Here is a 12,677-nt window from a genome sequence, read left to right on the forward strand (position 1 = left end):
GAAGGTGGGAAGAGGAAGCGAGCTATATGTATGGCATGATGATCTGACAACAATGGGCAAAGCCCATGTCAACAAAGAAAAAACACACACATCAGTCAACCTGTCAAAAATTAAAATAATAATAATAATAAATTGGCAGGGGAAAGGCAGGAATGTCGAGACGGGATAAGGTGGAACAGGGGACAGGCGACCAGAGAGACCAGATCACGACGGACCAGATCTGTCGGCAAGGTTGTGGAGAGGCGAGAGGGGCCGGAGCTGATGAGACGGAGACAGACGCAGGATTCAAACACGGGCATTGTGGCGGTCTGTCTCCAACCGTGCCCCTTCCCACTCGGCTACCCGCCTCATATTTGCGTCTGCGATACAAAAAGGCGTGCAATAGCATGGATCATAGGACCCCTCGCTAGACGCCCTCCGTCATTTTGCAGATCATGATGGACGCATCGCCAAAGCCCGAATTGGGAAAATGAGATAATGGGAGAGTGGGAGAATGCTGAGAGTGGTACAGACGGGACAGGGGCGTAAGGAGAAGGTTTTCTGTATCGGGTTGGACGGTGTCCGGAACAAGACACCTTTTACAGTTTGCAGTCGTGTTCGAACGAGAGCCCATGGCGTTCTGGTCTGTGTGGTGGGTTGGGTGGTATGCTCGCCAGGTCTCCTCACACCCCATTGTTACTCTCCATCAGAGCACACACGCCCCAAGCCAGATCGAATAAGCAGACTGCCGGGCTAGTCAGGGGTGTGAGATGAGTCGACGTTAAAGGAGGTTCGAAGACGTTAAAGACGGCTGTACGACAAAGAAGCCTATCACTCCTGCAGCAGCGGCAACGGTTGTGTCCGTGAGCAGGGGCTTGAAAGAGGTTAAGAAGGCTTCCCACAGGAAGCGTGGGAGGCTCTGCGGGTAAGGCAGGCCTGCGTTGAATTGCATAGGCAAAGTCCACATTTGTTTGTAAGGTGAGTTTTGTTGCAAAGTCGCCCTCATTCCCACCGGCGAAAGAGGCATCAACGGCTCATCGTGGCGAGTCTCAGCAATGCCTCTCCGTCCGATGGAAAAGCATCAAACGAATTCTCGGATGACGACAAGCTCCCTTGACGCGAGGAAAGGCCGCGATTTGTTGACTTGAGCACAGTATACGTCAATATGACAGCACGGGCAGGTGCCTCGAAAAGAAGGTTCTTTCAGCCCCAGGTTTTTGGTAAAGCTGTAGTGAGAAGAAAATAAGTCTGCCTCCGGCTGTTTTCGACGCCGCGGCTGTTTTGACGCTCACGGGGCGGTCAGCCACGCATGTGTCTGGGATGCCCTCCGATCAGACTGCCGATGGCACGTCGCACGTCTCAACTGCGCGGGAGCCGCACAAACCCGCAATTGGATGTGGACGCCAAGAAGGCAAAAAGGCAAATGGGGTGAACATAGTGGGAAAAACAATTGACTTTCTGTCGATTCTAAATATGACCAATGGGGTTCGATGCCTTTGACCCCTACCTTAAACCGCTGCATCGGAGAGGAAGGAGCGATCCAGTCGAGTCGATGCATTTGGGAAGGCGCATTTCTCGCCTTCCATGGCAACGTCAGCGTCCGTGGACGGTCTTGCCGTGCCTGAATACGGTCGCTCCTTCATTTTCGTCCTTAATTGTTTTGTCGTGATCTTGTCCTCTTCGGAGAATACCTCTGACGTCTTGTGCCTTGCTTTTCTTTATTTCTAACATGGCGATGATACGACGGAGACGACAACCACCATAGCGCGCCAAGCTTGATAACTTTATGCTCGACTACAACTGGTGACGTCCTCCTTCGGCCCAGCCTGCATTCAGTGGATTAGCCGCCGATAGCCTCCTCTCTCATATTTGTCGACTAGACTTTAGCATGCCTCCATTGTGATGCGTACATTTCGCTGCTCCCTGTCCGCCCAGACGACAAGAGACATAACCCGGTGGATGTGACTCTCCTTGTTTCTGCCTCGCTACGGCGTTGCGCCTCCTTAGATCTTTGACTGGGAATGTCTTCGACATCAGACGAGGCAAGTCAACGCGAGATGAAAGGAATGTTAAAGTCGGAAAGGGAGCCCAGATACATTATCGCCACGCTGCCTGTCCGCATTTCCTCTTGAAGCATCGTGGTATCGTTCAATGTTTGTTTATGTACCTTTTCTGACGACACTCACTCGTGCCAAGCTTTGCTATCCAGATCACTTTTGTTTCTTCACGCTTTGCGATAAACAAAACATCGATGAGCAGCTAGCAAGCCGTTGTAAAAAGGTTACCAGAAAACAGCATTCTACGTTGGCGAGAGAAGATGCGTTCAAAGTAAGGGTGCAACCGCATCAATATCCATCTCAACCAGAAATCACAGAGACAGAGAGCAATATATGAGGAGTCGACCAGACATGCCTCAAACCGGGCACGCATTTTTTCCAGATTATAAAGGATGATGAGCGTTTTGGGCTCAGGTGTGTGTCAGCCAGGAAACAGTTGAGACAAATCGGCCCTGTCGTCAATATGGCAAATGAGCAAAATCCCATTGTGCGAAACGTGTTTCACAACCTCGACAAAAGACGGTGGACCTAAACGCCATCGACTGTCAAGATGGCCAAGACAAACGAAGACGAAATCCCGATTTTCGTCCGTTGTCTCTCGTTCGCAACCGGCGAGGTCTCTGTCTCCATTTCTGCTCTTTCCAGTCTGCAAGCTCACGCTTCCCCAGCTCTGGAGCCTAGAAAGTCAATGCCATGATCGGAGCATTGCAACTCTTTAAAGCAATCCTGCTTCGACCGATCTTTAACACGAAACTCCATGTACCAAATGGCAGCCAGCTGTGGCTCGCTCATGGTCCATGCGACATGTTCCACGCACCCCATCCAAAACACATCTTGTTGTGTGCAACAAAGTTCGATTTATACACGACGAAGTCGGACAAAGGTTCCGAAACTGGAAACAAGGGAATCCAAATCGAGACATTCCCCAGTATACGAAGCCTCGACTTCTCCAGATATGGACAATAACTCGAGACGACAACGCACACAGGCACAACGATTCAAGGTCTGCGTCGTAGTCCCAAGAAAAATGCGGCAAAATTAAGCATGATAAAACTAAGGTTGCCTTTGATGCTCGCTCACTGTCTGGACAGCGATGTCCTCTGTTCCCCGGATGTCATTAACTTGGGCATGTGGCCCTTGCCCCAGCTCGACGCTTTCACTCGTTTCGGCGCTGATTGTTTCCGCACCCCTTTGCCCACATTCGTCTCCTGCAAGTCTTGGATCGCTGCTCTTCTGTTTCCAAAACAAGCATCATCATTGTGATGTGCATCATGTCTTGATCGTGATTGCATCGTCATGGTCCTCGGCCCTGCCAACCGCCCGTTTACCTGGACCAAAGCAACTGATACTCGCTCGATCGCCTCACTTGTCCCTCGTCTTCTCATCTTGCTCCCGTCTTGTTTTGTTTTATACGCGTCGCGATCTGTCGTCCCGACCCCACGATTCGTTTTTTGTTCATTCATGGCACGATGTGGCAAGCTGAAGCGGCGGAAAGTATCGTCAACAAATGGGTCATGTGAACATTGGTGGCGCCTCGGGTGTCGGACCATGCTACCTCACTGGGCCACTGCCGCCAACCGGTAATTACACACAGCAGAAGCCATCCGTGACGCAGACCGAGCAAAAGGGACAAAGTGAAGAAAGTAAAATATGTGCTTTAAAATGATAGCGAAGTAGGTGGCAAGGACAAGGCATTGTTCTACAAACCCTTTCCTGCTGTCGTCCTCCGTGCCTCTCTTCAGCTCGCCCGCAAATATAAAAATAAAGCAGCAAAGGGGCCAAAAGGGAAACGCAACAAACTGTCTACCACCGACCATCTCCTCCGCCAGTCCGTTCCCCTGACCGTCTTCCCATTTTCCAATGTATCAATATGTACTCGTACATTTCTCTGTGTAGGATGGTTGTAGTTTTGCATGTTTTTCTTTCTATTGTTTTTGTTTTCGTCCCTTCTTGATATGCTGTTCAGGTTCACGCTCCCATCACTTTCTTACGGGGGACAATCGAACCGCTCAACCAATGACGAGCTTCTCGTCCTCGGGGAACTCGTATGCCGGGATCTCCAGGTTCAGCGGCGCCGGGCCCTTTCGTATACGGCCAGAGATGTCGTAGTGGGAGCCGTGGCAAGGGCAGAACCAGCCACCAAAGTCACCGGCCTCGCCGATGGGCACACAACCCAGGTGCGTGCACACACCCAGCATGACAAGCCACTCGGGCTTCTGAACACGGTCAGAATCGGCCTGGGGGTCGCGCAGGCTCTGGACGTTGACGGCGTTGGCCTCGGAGATCTCGGACTCGGTACGGTGGCGGATGAAGACGGGCTTGCCACGCCACTTGATGATGACGTTCTTGCCCTCGGGGATCGTGTTGAGGTCGACCTCAACCTTGGCCATGGCCAGGACGTCGGCGGAGGCGCTCATGTTGACGAGGAACTCTGCAGTGCGGGGTGTCATGTCAGTAACCAGTCGTCACATGCGAAAGGCCCATACATATTTTGTCGTTTCGTCTCCCAATCTTCCCCATCATCATCCTGTCGCGCTCAGATACGGGGCCCATGGCCCGACTCCGGGACCACGCCATTATCCCACTCCAGCGTCCGGTCCATATCCATTTTGCATCACTCGTATCCGGTACCTCGGCATCCAGGCCCATCATATTGGATAATGATCGACCACACCTGCTCTCATCTTCCTTCCCATCTTTATCCTTCCAATTCGATTGCACCTACCCTGGACAGTCGACTTGGCGCCGGCAGCGGACAGCGCGCCGAGGGTGCCGACCATGAAGTAGCCGAACAGCGCGTTGGCGCTGCCGCTCTTCTTGGAGAGGTAGTGGCTGAAGTCGGGGGCCTGTTCGGACTTGGACGTGCCGCGGAAGGGACTCTTGAAGGTGGCGGCCGAGCCGTCGTTGCGCGCGACGGACGTGCTGAAGCTGGAGGAGGCGACGGCCGCGAGCCGTGCTGTTGTGTTGGCCGTGGGCTTCGTTGTCTGCTGGATGCACTGGGCCGCCGAGCGCGCAAGCACGCGCGATGCCGTCGAGAGAGGGGCCATTGTGACAGTGTCGGGTGGAGGGAGCGACAGACAAAAAAAAGAAAATGAGATAGAAAGGGTCGCCGGTGGGAGAGTGGTGCGCGGCGGAACGAGGAGTAAGGCGATATTCAATTCAATGGGGACGGGGAGAGGGAGCTTCGAGCATGTCCTGAGGTTTTTTCCGTAGTCTTATTTTTCCCTCTCCCCCAATTGGCACAGCACACACCAGAGGGAAACAGCGGGCGGCGGGCGCTTTCCCGGCTAGTGCTAAGGGTTTCCAATTGCGGCGTACAGCAGGTAAGGAGAGGCCCAACGCTGGCCTCAGGCATTGAAAGTGCAAATTGCGGGCCTCCCATTGGCTACCGTCAGGTGGGTCGCATGTGCTGGTACAGATTTCCGATCCTGCCCGAAGGACAACAGGCCAGAGCTGTCACCCGCCAGGCCGAAGGTTGACAAGCCACAGCACGCGCCACACTGCCACACTTTGTCGTCCTAAAGACAACGACGAACAAAATAACGAAAATGCATCATGATAAATTCGCTGTCGTAGATATGTACATCATGCTACTGCACCGTCTCCTTTTTCTAACTGACGGCGAACTATGATTGGATAAAAAATGAATATGTCAAGGAACCCGAAAAAAAACGTACCTCGTCTCTAGATCAATGCAAACGCTTGAGCTCTTCGATGCTGCTGCGAAGATCCTCAACGCTCGGGCCCAGACCCTGGGCCACCTCCTTCTGTGTCTCGTCGTCCAGATCCAGGAATCGCTCCAGCATCTCGCCGTCAATAAACCGGATTGGTTCGGCGGCCTCGCGCTCCTGGTTGCGGAATCCGCGGTACGACGCAAAGGACGTCTTGCCCAGGCCTGTGACGGTGGCGTCGAGCTTGGCCTGGAGACGCATCAAAAGATCTTGGGCGGCGGGCGATACGGTGCCGAACATGTACAGGGCGCCCTCCACGGTCGCCAAGAAGGCCTTGGGATGCACCATGGCGTTGGGGTTGGACTCGACGGAAATCGGCTGCATGCGATTGACCATGTCGCCTAGGTTCATTTCGGACGTGGCGCGCAGTTTGCGACGGTCTTCTTCAGTGACGCCGTTGGCGTTGCGCTCGAGAACCGAGAGATTGCCAAAACCATCGGCCTCGAGCCAGGACTCGCCTTCAATGTGGCAGACGGCTGTGACCCAGCTGGCCTGGTAGTAGCGCGCGCGGCCTTCGAGCTTGGCGGGCGTGGCAGGCGTGGCCGTTTTCTCCCCATCATTGTCGTCGACGTCCATGCTGTCGGCGCCGGCAGACGTGCCACCAATCTTGGCCACATCGTTCTCCCTATCATCGTCGTCGTCGTTGCTGCCGCGTGTCGCCGGAATGTACTCCACGATTGTCGTCGATTTCATCATGTCGCCGACGGCGATGTAGTTTCCGTAAACGGCCAGATCAGAAATAAACGTCGCGGCGCGGAACGAAGCAATCTTCTTTAGCTTGGCCGACATATTGCTTGTTTCAATGTAGTCGCTGATGATGACCGTCTTGCTGAGACCCAGCACAATCTTGCCGTCGAGGACGGCCAGGCGGCGACAGGGTCCGCGCATTCTGTGCGTCGAAACAATGTAGGGATTCCGCTCAGAGTCGACACCGACAACAATCACGCGGCCCTGGCTACCCCCGTCGTCCACAGCTGCTTGGGGTACGTAGCTCGTACCCACCAAGAAGCGCTCGGCAGGCTGACCCTGAGAGTCGAGCAGCTCGGCACGGATGACAGACTCCACCAGCTCGCCCTGCTCGCCATCGAGTGGCAGAGGCCGGCCAATGGTGCGGAACATGGTCTCGTCGACGAGCTTGATGGAGCACGTCGGCACCTCGGTGCCATTGACGACATTGGCGCCGATGCAGCCGAGTGCAAAGACTTTCTCGACGGGAGAGTAGGCAATGCGGCGGATGGTCTCGTGCATCTGGATGGTCTGAACATGGGTCTGCTTCTGGGTGTCCGGGCGGGCGATTTTGATGGATGTAAGGGAGGCCACAACGATGGCGTCGGGGAAGTCTTCGCTGTCAAAGGGGCAGACGACGTTGGCATCCTGCGCCGTGACAGCAGCATAGACGATTCTGCCTTCGGAGCCATAGATAAGACTTGGGTGCTCGGTCGTAGCGAAGATGGAGTAGGTGCCGTCCGGTTGAGGGAGGGGGTAGAGGTTGGCACGGCGGGTGCCGAGGACGACGCTCTTCTTGGAGTGCAGCGTACGATCCTCTTTAGAGACAGAAAAGGTGACCACCGTACCGTCGTCCATGGCGACAAACAGCGTCGGGCCAGAGAGGTGCGTCGGCATGACCTGAGCCAACGCTAGGCTGCGCGGCACGGATGCTGTGTCCTCTTTTTGGCGCACCGAGACGCTTGCCTGCGTGGGCTGAAGCGTCGCAAGATCCACGACGGCAACGGTTCCCACCATCCATGTGCCAACGACACCGGTATCCAGAAACTGCGGTGCAGCATGGATGGCGGCAATCTGATCGTCGCCAAAGTCCTTCTCGGCTGCTAGTGTAAGGCCCTTGTCGATGCGGAGCGATACGAGAAGCTTGCCCTCGATAGAGAGCAACGCCCACCGATCGTTGGCCGAGGCGAGGGAAATAGCTTTGCCATCTTGTGGCGACCAGCTAGCCAAGGTGTCGCCGTTGTTTCCGTCTGACAGCGTTACAGACCTGGCCGTGATAACGAGAAAAGAATTGTCCTTTGCCCGGGCGGCAAACAGAGTCTCCTCGTCAAATTGAATGCCTGGGAAGAAGGTCACCTCTTCGACTTCGCCTTTATCATCAAAGGTGAAAACGCGTGTCTCGGTCAACAAGGACACGACCAGCGTGTCCGTTTTACCGGACGCCGTCGGCCGCCTGCGGAGCGGGAACAGGGCACGTACATTCGAAAAGTCGCCCAAGATGCCAATGTCTTCGAGGCCTACACCGCTCCGCACCGACCGGAGACTGCCACCTTTGTTTACGCCGCTCCCAGTAACAATGCGAGCTTGGCCAGACGCATACTCGTTGGCCTTGCCGTCTTCGCGGCTGCCCATGTCCATAATGGTAAAATCAAGTATAGGGCCAATATTAGAAAAGGTCTGGACCAGCTCACAGTACTCGTGTTTCTTCCCGCTGGCCTTGTCGTTGGCAGTAGTCGCCGACTTGCCCGGCTCGTCTGTCATGGCGTCGTCGGTGCTGTCGTCGGTCAACTTGATGCGGTAGAGCTGCGAGTCGCCGTGATGCGATCCGATAAACAACAGGCTTCTAGACGGATAATACACCAACGACGAGGCAATGGACGTCTTGCCAATGGGAATGACCTCAATCTTTTTGACAACCTGGCCATCCGTGATAATCGTGAGCAGTCGTAGTACACCCTGGTCGTCAGCCAAAAAGTAGTGGGTGCTGTCAAAGCGCGCCCAGGCGACATAGACAGCCGGTGTACGAGGGGTCACGGTTTTTGTCGCCTGCGTCGTATCGTCGATATACACCAAACTCGTCTCACCGACGACGAGCAGGCCGCCGAGATGTGGCTCAGCCGGTGCGTTGTTGCTGGTCTTGCGCACGTTGTGGCGGCGCTCGCTTTCACTCGTCTCGACGGGGATCAGCAGAGCGGCACCAATGTCGTCTAGGTCGAGATTGATCTCGCGGTCGCGGGTAGCATCAAAGCGCGAGACGACGGCGTCGCGGTCGTCGGACGTCAAACGGTAGGAGGACAGCTTGGCGTCGCGGCGTTCAGACTGAGACTGGTACAGAAACGCAATCTTGGGGTGGCCCGTCTCGCTGTACAGAAAGGTGCACGCTTTGATGAAGAGCTCCGACAGGCGCACTTGGTCCATCCAGTCGATGTTGCGGGCCTGGTCACGACGTGACTTGAGCCGTAGCACGCACAGGACGCCCTCCCAGAGAAGCAAGGCCATGTACCGTCCGGAGGGGTCGACGATGCAGCGGTCTTGGCTCTGGGAGTCACGCAGGTGCTTCTCGCCGACATCGTGGAAGTTGTCAATGGTGTCGAGGCCTTGCCTGGCATCGTCCCAGACGAGGGTAAAGTAGTCGAAGCGGTCGGTACCAACAAACAGCAGCTCGGTGTCGGAGTCCTTGGGCCGCAGGGCCTCCAGCATGGCCACGGTGCCGTAGATCTTTTGCGAGTGGAAGAGGGCCAGGTCGTCGTGTTCGGTGAACCGCCAGATCTCAATTCGGTTTGCTCGTCTGGTGGAACGGCGGTCAGCTCAGGTCACGTATATAGTACACCTCTTGGAGGTTTACTTACGATATTACTAAACAGTCCTCCTCCGCCGAGAACAGCTTTATCCGGAGAGCATGTCGGATGCTGCTTGGCCGGTGCACTGGTGCGACGTAGGCCATGGTGAGACGTGAGGAGGAGGGGAGAGGGGAGGAGGGGAGAAAAAAGGAGACGGAGAAGAGACGAGAGGAGACGAGAGGGGAGGAGGGGAGAAAAAAGGAGACGGAGAAGAGACGAGAGGAGACGAGAGGAGACGAGAGGAGACGAGAGGAGAGGATGGCGGTGGGCTATGCGGACGACGAGGGCTCGACGATACAACACGATACGGGGCGTGAAAGGGACGAAAAAAGGTTAGGAAGAAGATCAACAGGTCGCTTAATACAAGCGAGGGTGGGCTGGATGTGTCAATGTCTAGATTGTGTGTTGTATGGAGCAAACGAATGGTAAGCACGGATGACGATGTGAAGTTCAAGTCGTAATCACACTAAAACGCAGCTGCTGCCGGAGTTAAAGCGCGGTATCGGTAGCAGCTTCCCCGCCAAAAAAAGTACGCGACGGAGACGGGAGATAAAGTGGCAGGCACGCCCCGCAATTGTCCACTCAGAAGGCTGGTAAGGGTGCAACAAGCACTCTCACACATGGGATGGAAGGTTCGACGCCGGTTGTATTCCGCCTATAAAGAGATAATAGAGTGAGGTACAAACTCTGGTGAAACAATCAAGAGAAGTGCACTATATAAAGAAACGATTGCACTCTTCTGCATACGACGCGTTCTAGAGTTTCCTGGTGTTTACCCCCAACTTACAGATCTGCTCGTGTGCTCTGGGCAGGATGCTGACGCCCAGTTATCTCAAGAGCGGCGCGCTCGGACCTGACTGGAACAGATAACATCAGCACCCAGCGCATTACTCTGTTTTAAAAATAGATACGCCAACAGGTAGCTTGAAGAGAAGAGACAGGCCAGCGATCCAGAAGCTGGTACGAGTCTAAATCGTCGAGCCGCAAGGGCAGGGAACACCCGTGCCTTTAAGCTACCGCTGTAAGAAGAGTTTCGAGGGCAGAACATGAAATTAGACCAAGTAAAATAGATGTATCGAGAAATTAGTACGAATGTAAGTCTCGTGCAAATCCAAGACATATCTACACTCAGAATGACGCTACATGCTCTGTCACTCAAGCGTCTCCAAACACCACTTCCACCAATCCAAAGCGTGCTCCACTCACGTGGGAGTGTATCGCGCCATAGGGTGCCTAATTCCGGCTGAGTCAGTGGAAGAAATGGAACAATAGGAGGGCTGAACGGGCGCACAGGGCACGCCAGACTGCTAAAATCCATTAAAGTATGGGCCCTAAATGCCACTCATCCCCCTCGTAGGGTGTGCGCGCCGCGCCTTCCTACTCGAGAAAGCAGTATGATACAGGCACCCTTCTTGGAAACCTTCTTTCGAGCTCGTTCTTGTCGTTCTCATTCCTGCTTTGAATATTCCTTCGTCAACAGCATCGATACGGCCATCTTTACGTCTATTTGATTCTTTCATTCTCAATCCCTCATCCGACCGACGCCGCGCCGTCTCGCCGACGCACGGTCTCTCGAAACCATCAGCCGGTCTTATCTACCCACCAAACGCCCCATAATACCGTCGTTCGTTATGGCGACTGCATTCGAGAGGGGCCCCCCGGTCGAACTGGAGGAGAAGCTCCAGCACACGGAAGAATGGACGCGCAGCATCCTCGAGTCACTCGGCATGTCGTCGGATGCCCGCGGCACCGGTGGTGAGCCGCTCACGATCCCGCTCGACGAGCCTGTCCAGCCGCGCCAGCGCAAGCTGGTCCTAGGCCCTGTCATTGTCGACTCAGACGACGAGTCGGATGGCCCTGTGGCGCCCCGTGCCACTCTCATGAAGCGGCGCCACTCGCAGCGGGACAGCCAGCGCCACCGTGATGCGCTCCTCAAGGGCAAAGAGGGCAGCCGGCAGCGCCGGCGGTGGGAAAACGACCGTCTGCTGCACGTCCCCAATGCGCAGCCGCCGCTGCCGAGCGACTGGGAGGTGCACCCGACGCACACGGTGCACTACAACCTGCCGTACCACGTGGCCCAGTTTTGGGACCGCGGACTGCGCGAGATGGTCAACGAGCGGCGCGCGGCGGAGGCCGTGCTGCGGCGCCAGCAGCTGGTTGCGCAGCAGTCGGGCACGGCTGCGTCGCCCCGGTCGTCGTCCAAGAAGAGCCCCAAGAAGGCTTCGAAGAAGGCAAAGGCATCCGGCTCGCCAAAGCCGACGTCGCCGTCTCCCACATTTGGCATGGTGACGCGCGACCTGCGGCAGGCCGTGAAAAAGTCCGAGACCATCAAGCTGTGGGTGCGCGCGCTCGAGGAGCCCGTGCGGCAGTACGTCTTCGCCGCCGAGGCTGCGCGGAGGGCGCTGGAGGGCGACGAGGAGACGGTCGCTGCCGAGGCGTCGCCGTCCCTCGAAGACGACGTCGGCAGCGACATGCCTTCGGACCCGACGGCCGCCAGCGACACCTATGCTGTCTCGGACGAGGACGATGATGAACTCGTGTTTGTCGGCCGGCGCACAGTCGTAGAAAAGGAGGCCCAGGCCTCGTGGAAGCGTGTACACCGCGAGGTGGGCAATAATACCGTCGACAGCGGCATCTTGTTCGATGCACTTGGCGACGGCGAAACCGGCTCTTTCAAGTATGTCCCCATCGCCCCCTCCCCCCCCCTCCTCCCCCTTTCCCCTCCTTATCCGCTCTCTACCACCCACTAACAATATAGACGTTGGATTGCACACTCGCTGTCTGATTACTACGGCCTCACATCACAGTCGACGAACATCGACGCATCAAATCGGGTTGTCTATGTCTCGCTACGGGACGAGGCCATCCGGTCGGGCGCCGGGCCCATCTTAATACCGCGGCCGATGTGGGAGCTGTTTGAAGCGGCGTGATTCGATCTTGTTGTATGCTATATATTGTCTTTCTTTTTTTCTGTTTTGTGTGTGTTTGTTTTTGTCGCTTTAATGTTCGAAACTTGGAAACACGACATACACCACATAGATTACACGGCAGGTCCTATAAAAACGTAGACAAAGAAATACAACTGCATGTACGACTTACCTCTCGTAAGTCGATTGCCGATCATGTCTTGCAAACACGTTAGAGGCGGCTTTGCATGTGCATCCTAATGATGCATACATCTCCGCGTGTTGCGCGAAGGATCGGCCTTGGCGTTGGCTCTCAATAAGCCTATTAGAAGCCTTCTGTAATTCGAATTCTGGGCCCTGCCACAATTGCCGAAGCCGTGAATCCTTTCAACGGCTTCATCCTTCGACCCATACTCAATGTCATTCATGTTCGATTCC

At 55.4% G+C, this 12,677-nt stretch overlaps 3 protein-coding genes across 3 annotated transcripts; 1 reads left to right on the forward strand and 2 right to left on the reverse strand.

The window, feature by feature from the left end:
- Positions 1-4,045: 4,045 nt before the first annotated feature.
- Positions 4,046-5,083, reverse strand: SPBR_08570 (ubiquinol-cytochrome c reductase iron-sulfur subunit; the record flags this gene model as incomplete). The annotated part of the gene is made up of 2 exons (XM_040766808.1): positions 4,046-4,467; positions 4,762-5,083. 2 exons carry the CDS (start codon positions 5,081-5,083, stop codon positions 4,046-4,048), a joined length of 744 nt encoding a protein of 247 aa, XP_040614606.1.
- A 642-nt stretch (positions 5,084-5,725) lies between these two features.
- On the reverse strand, positions 5,726-9,437 carry SPBR_08098 (DNA damage-binding protein 1; the record flags this gene model as incomplete). The annotated part of the gene is made up of 2 exons (XM_040766336.1): positions 5,726-9,281; positions 9,343-9,437. 2 exons carry the CDS (start codon positions 9,435-9,437, stop codon positions 5,726-5,728), a joined length of 3,651 nt encoding a protein of 1,216 aa, XP_040614607.1.
- A 1,527-nt stretch (positions 9,438-10,964) lies between these two features.
- On the forward strand, positions 10,965-12,263 carry SPBR_08485 (uncharacterized protein; the record flags this gene model as incomplete). Its single annotated transcript, XM_040766723.1, has 2 exons — positions 10,965-12,010; positions 12,092-12,263. The coding sequence occupies 2 exons, from the start codon at positions 10,965-10,967 to the stop codon at positions 12,261-12,263; spliced, it is 1,218 nt and encodes a 405-aa protein (XP_040614608.1).
- Positions 12,264-12,677: the final 414 nt, after the last annotated feature.

This window comes from Sporothrix brasiliensis (assembly GCF_000820605.1).
Source record: "Sporothrix brasiliensis 5110 chromosome Unknown Cont22, whole genome shotgun sequence".
Lineage (NCBI taxonomy): Eukaryota > Fungi > Ascomycota > Sordariomycetes > Ophiostomatales > Ophiostomataceae > Sporothrix > Sporothrix brasiliensis.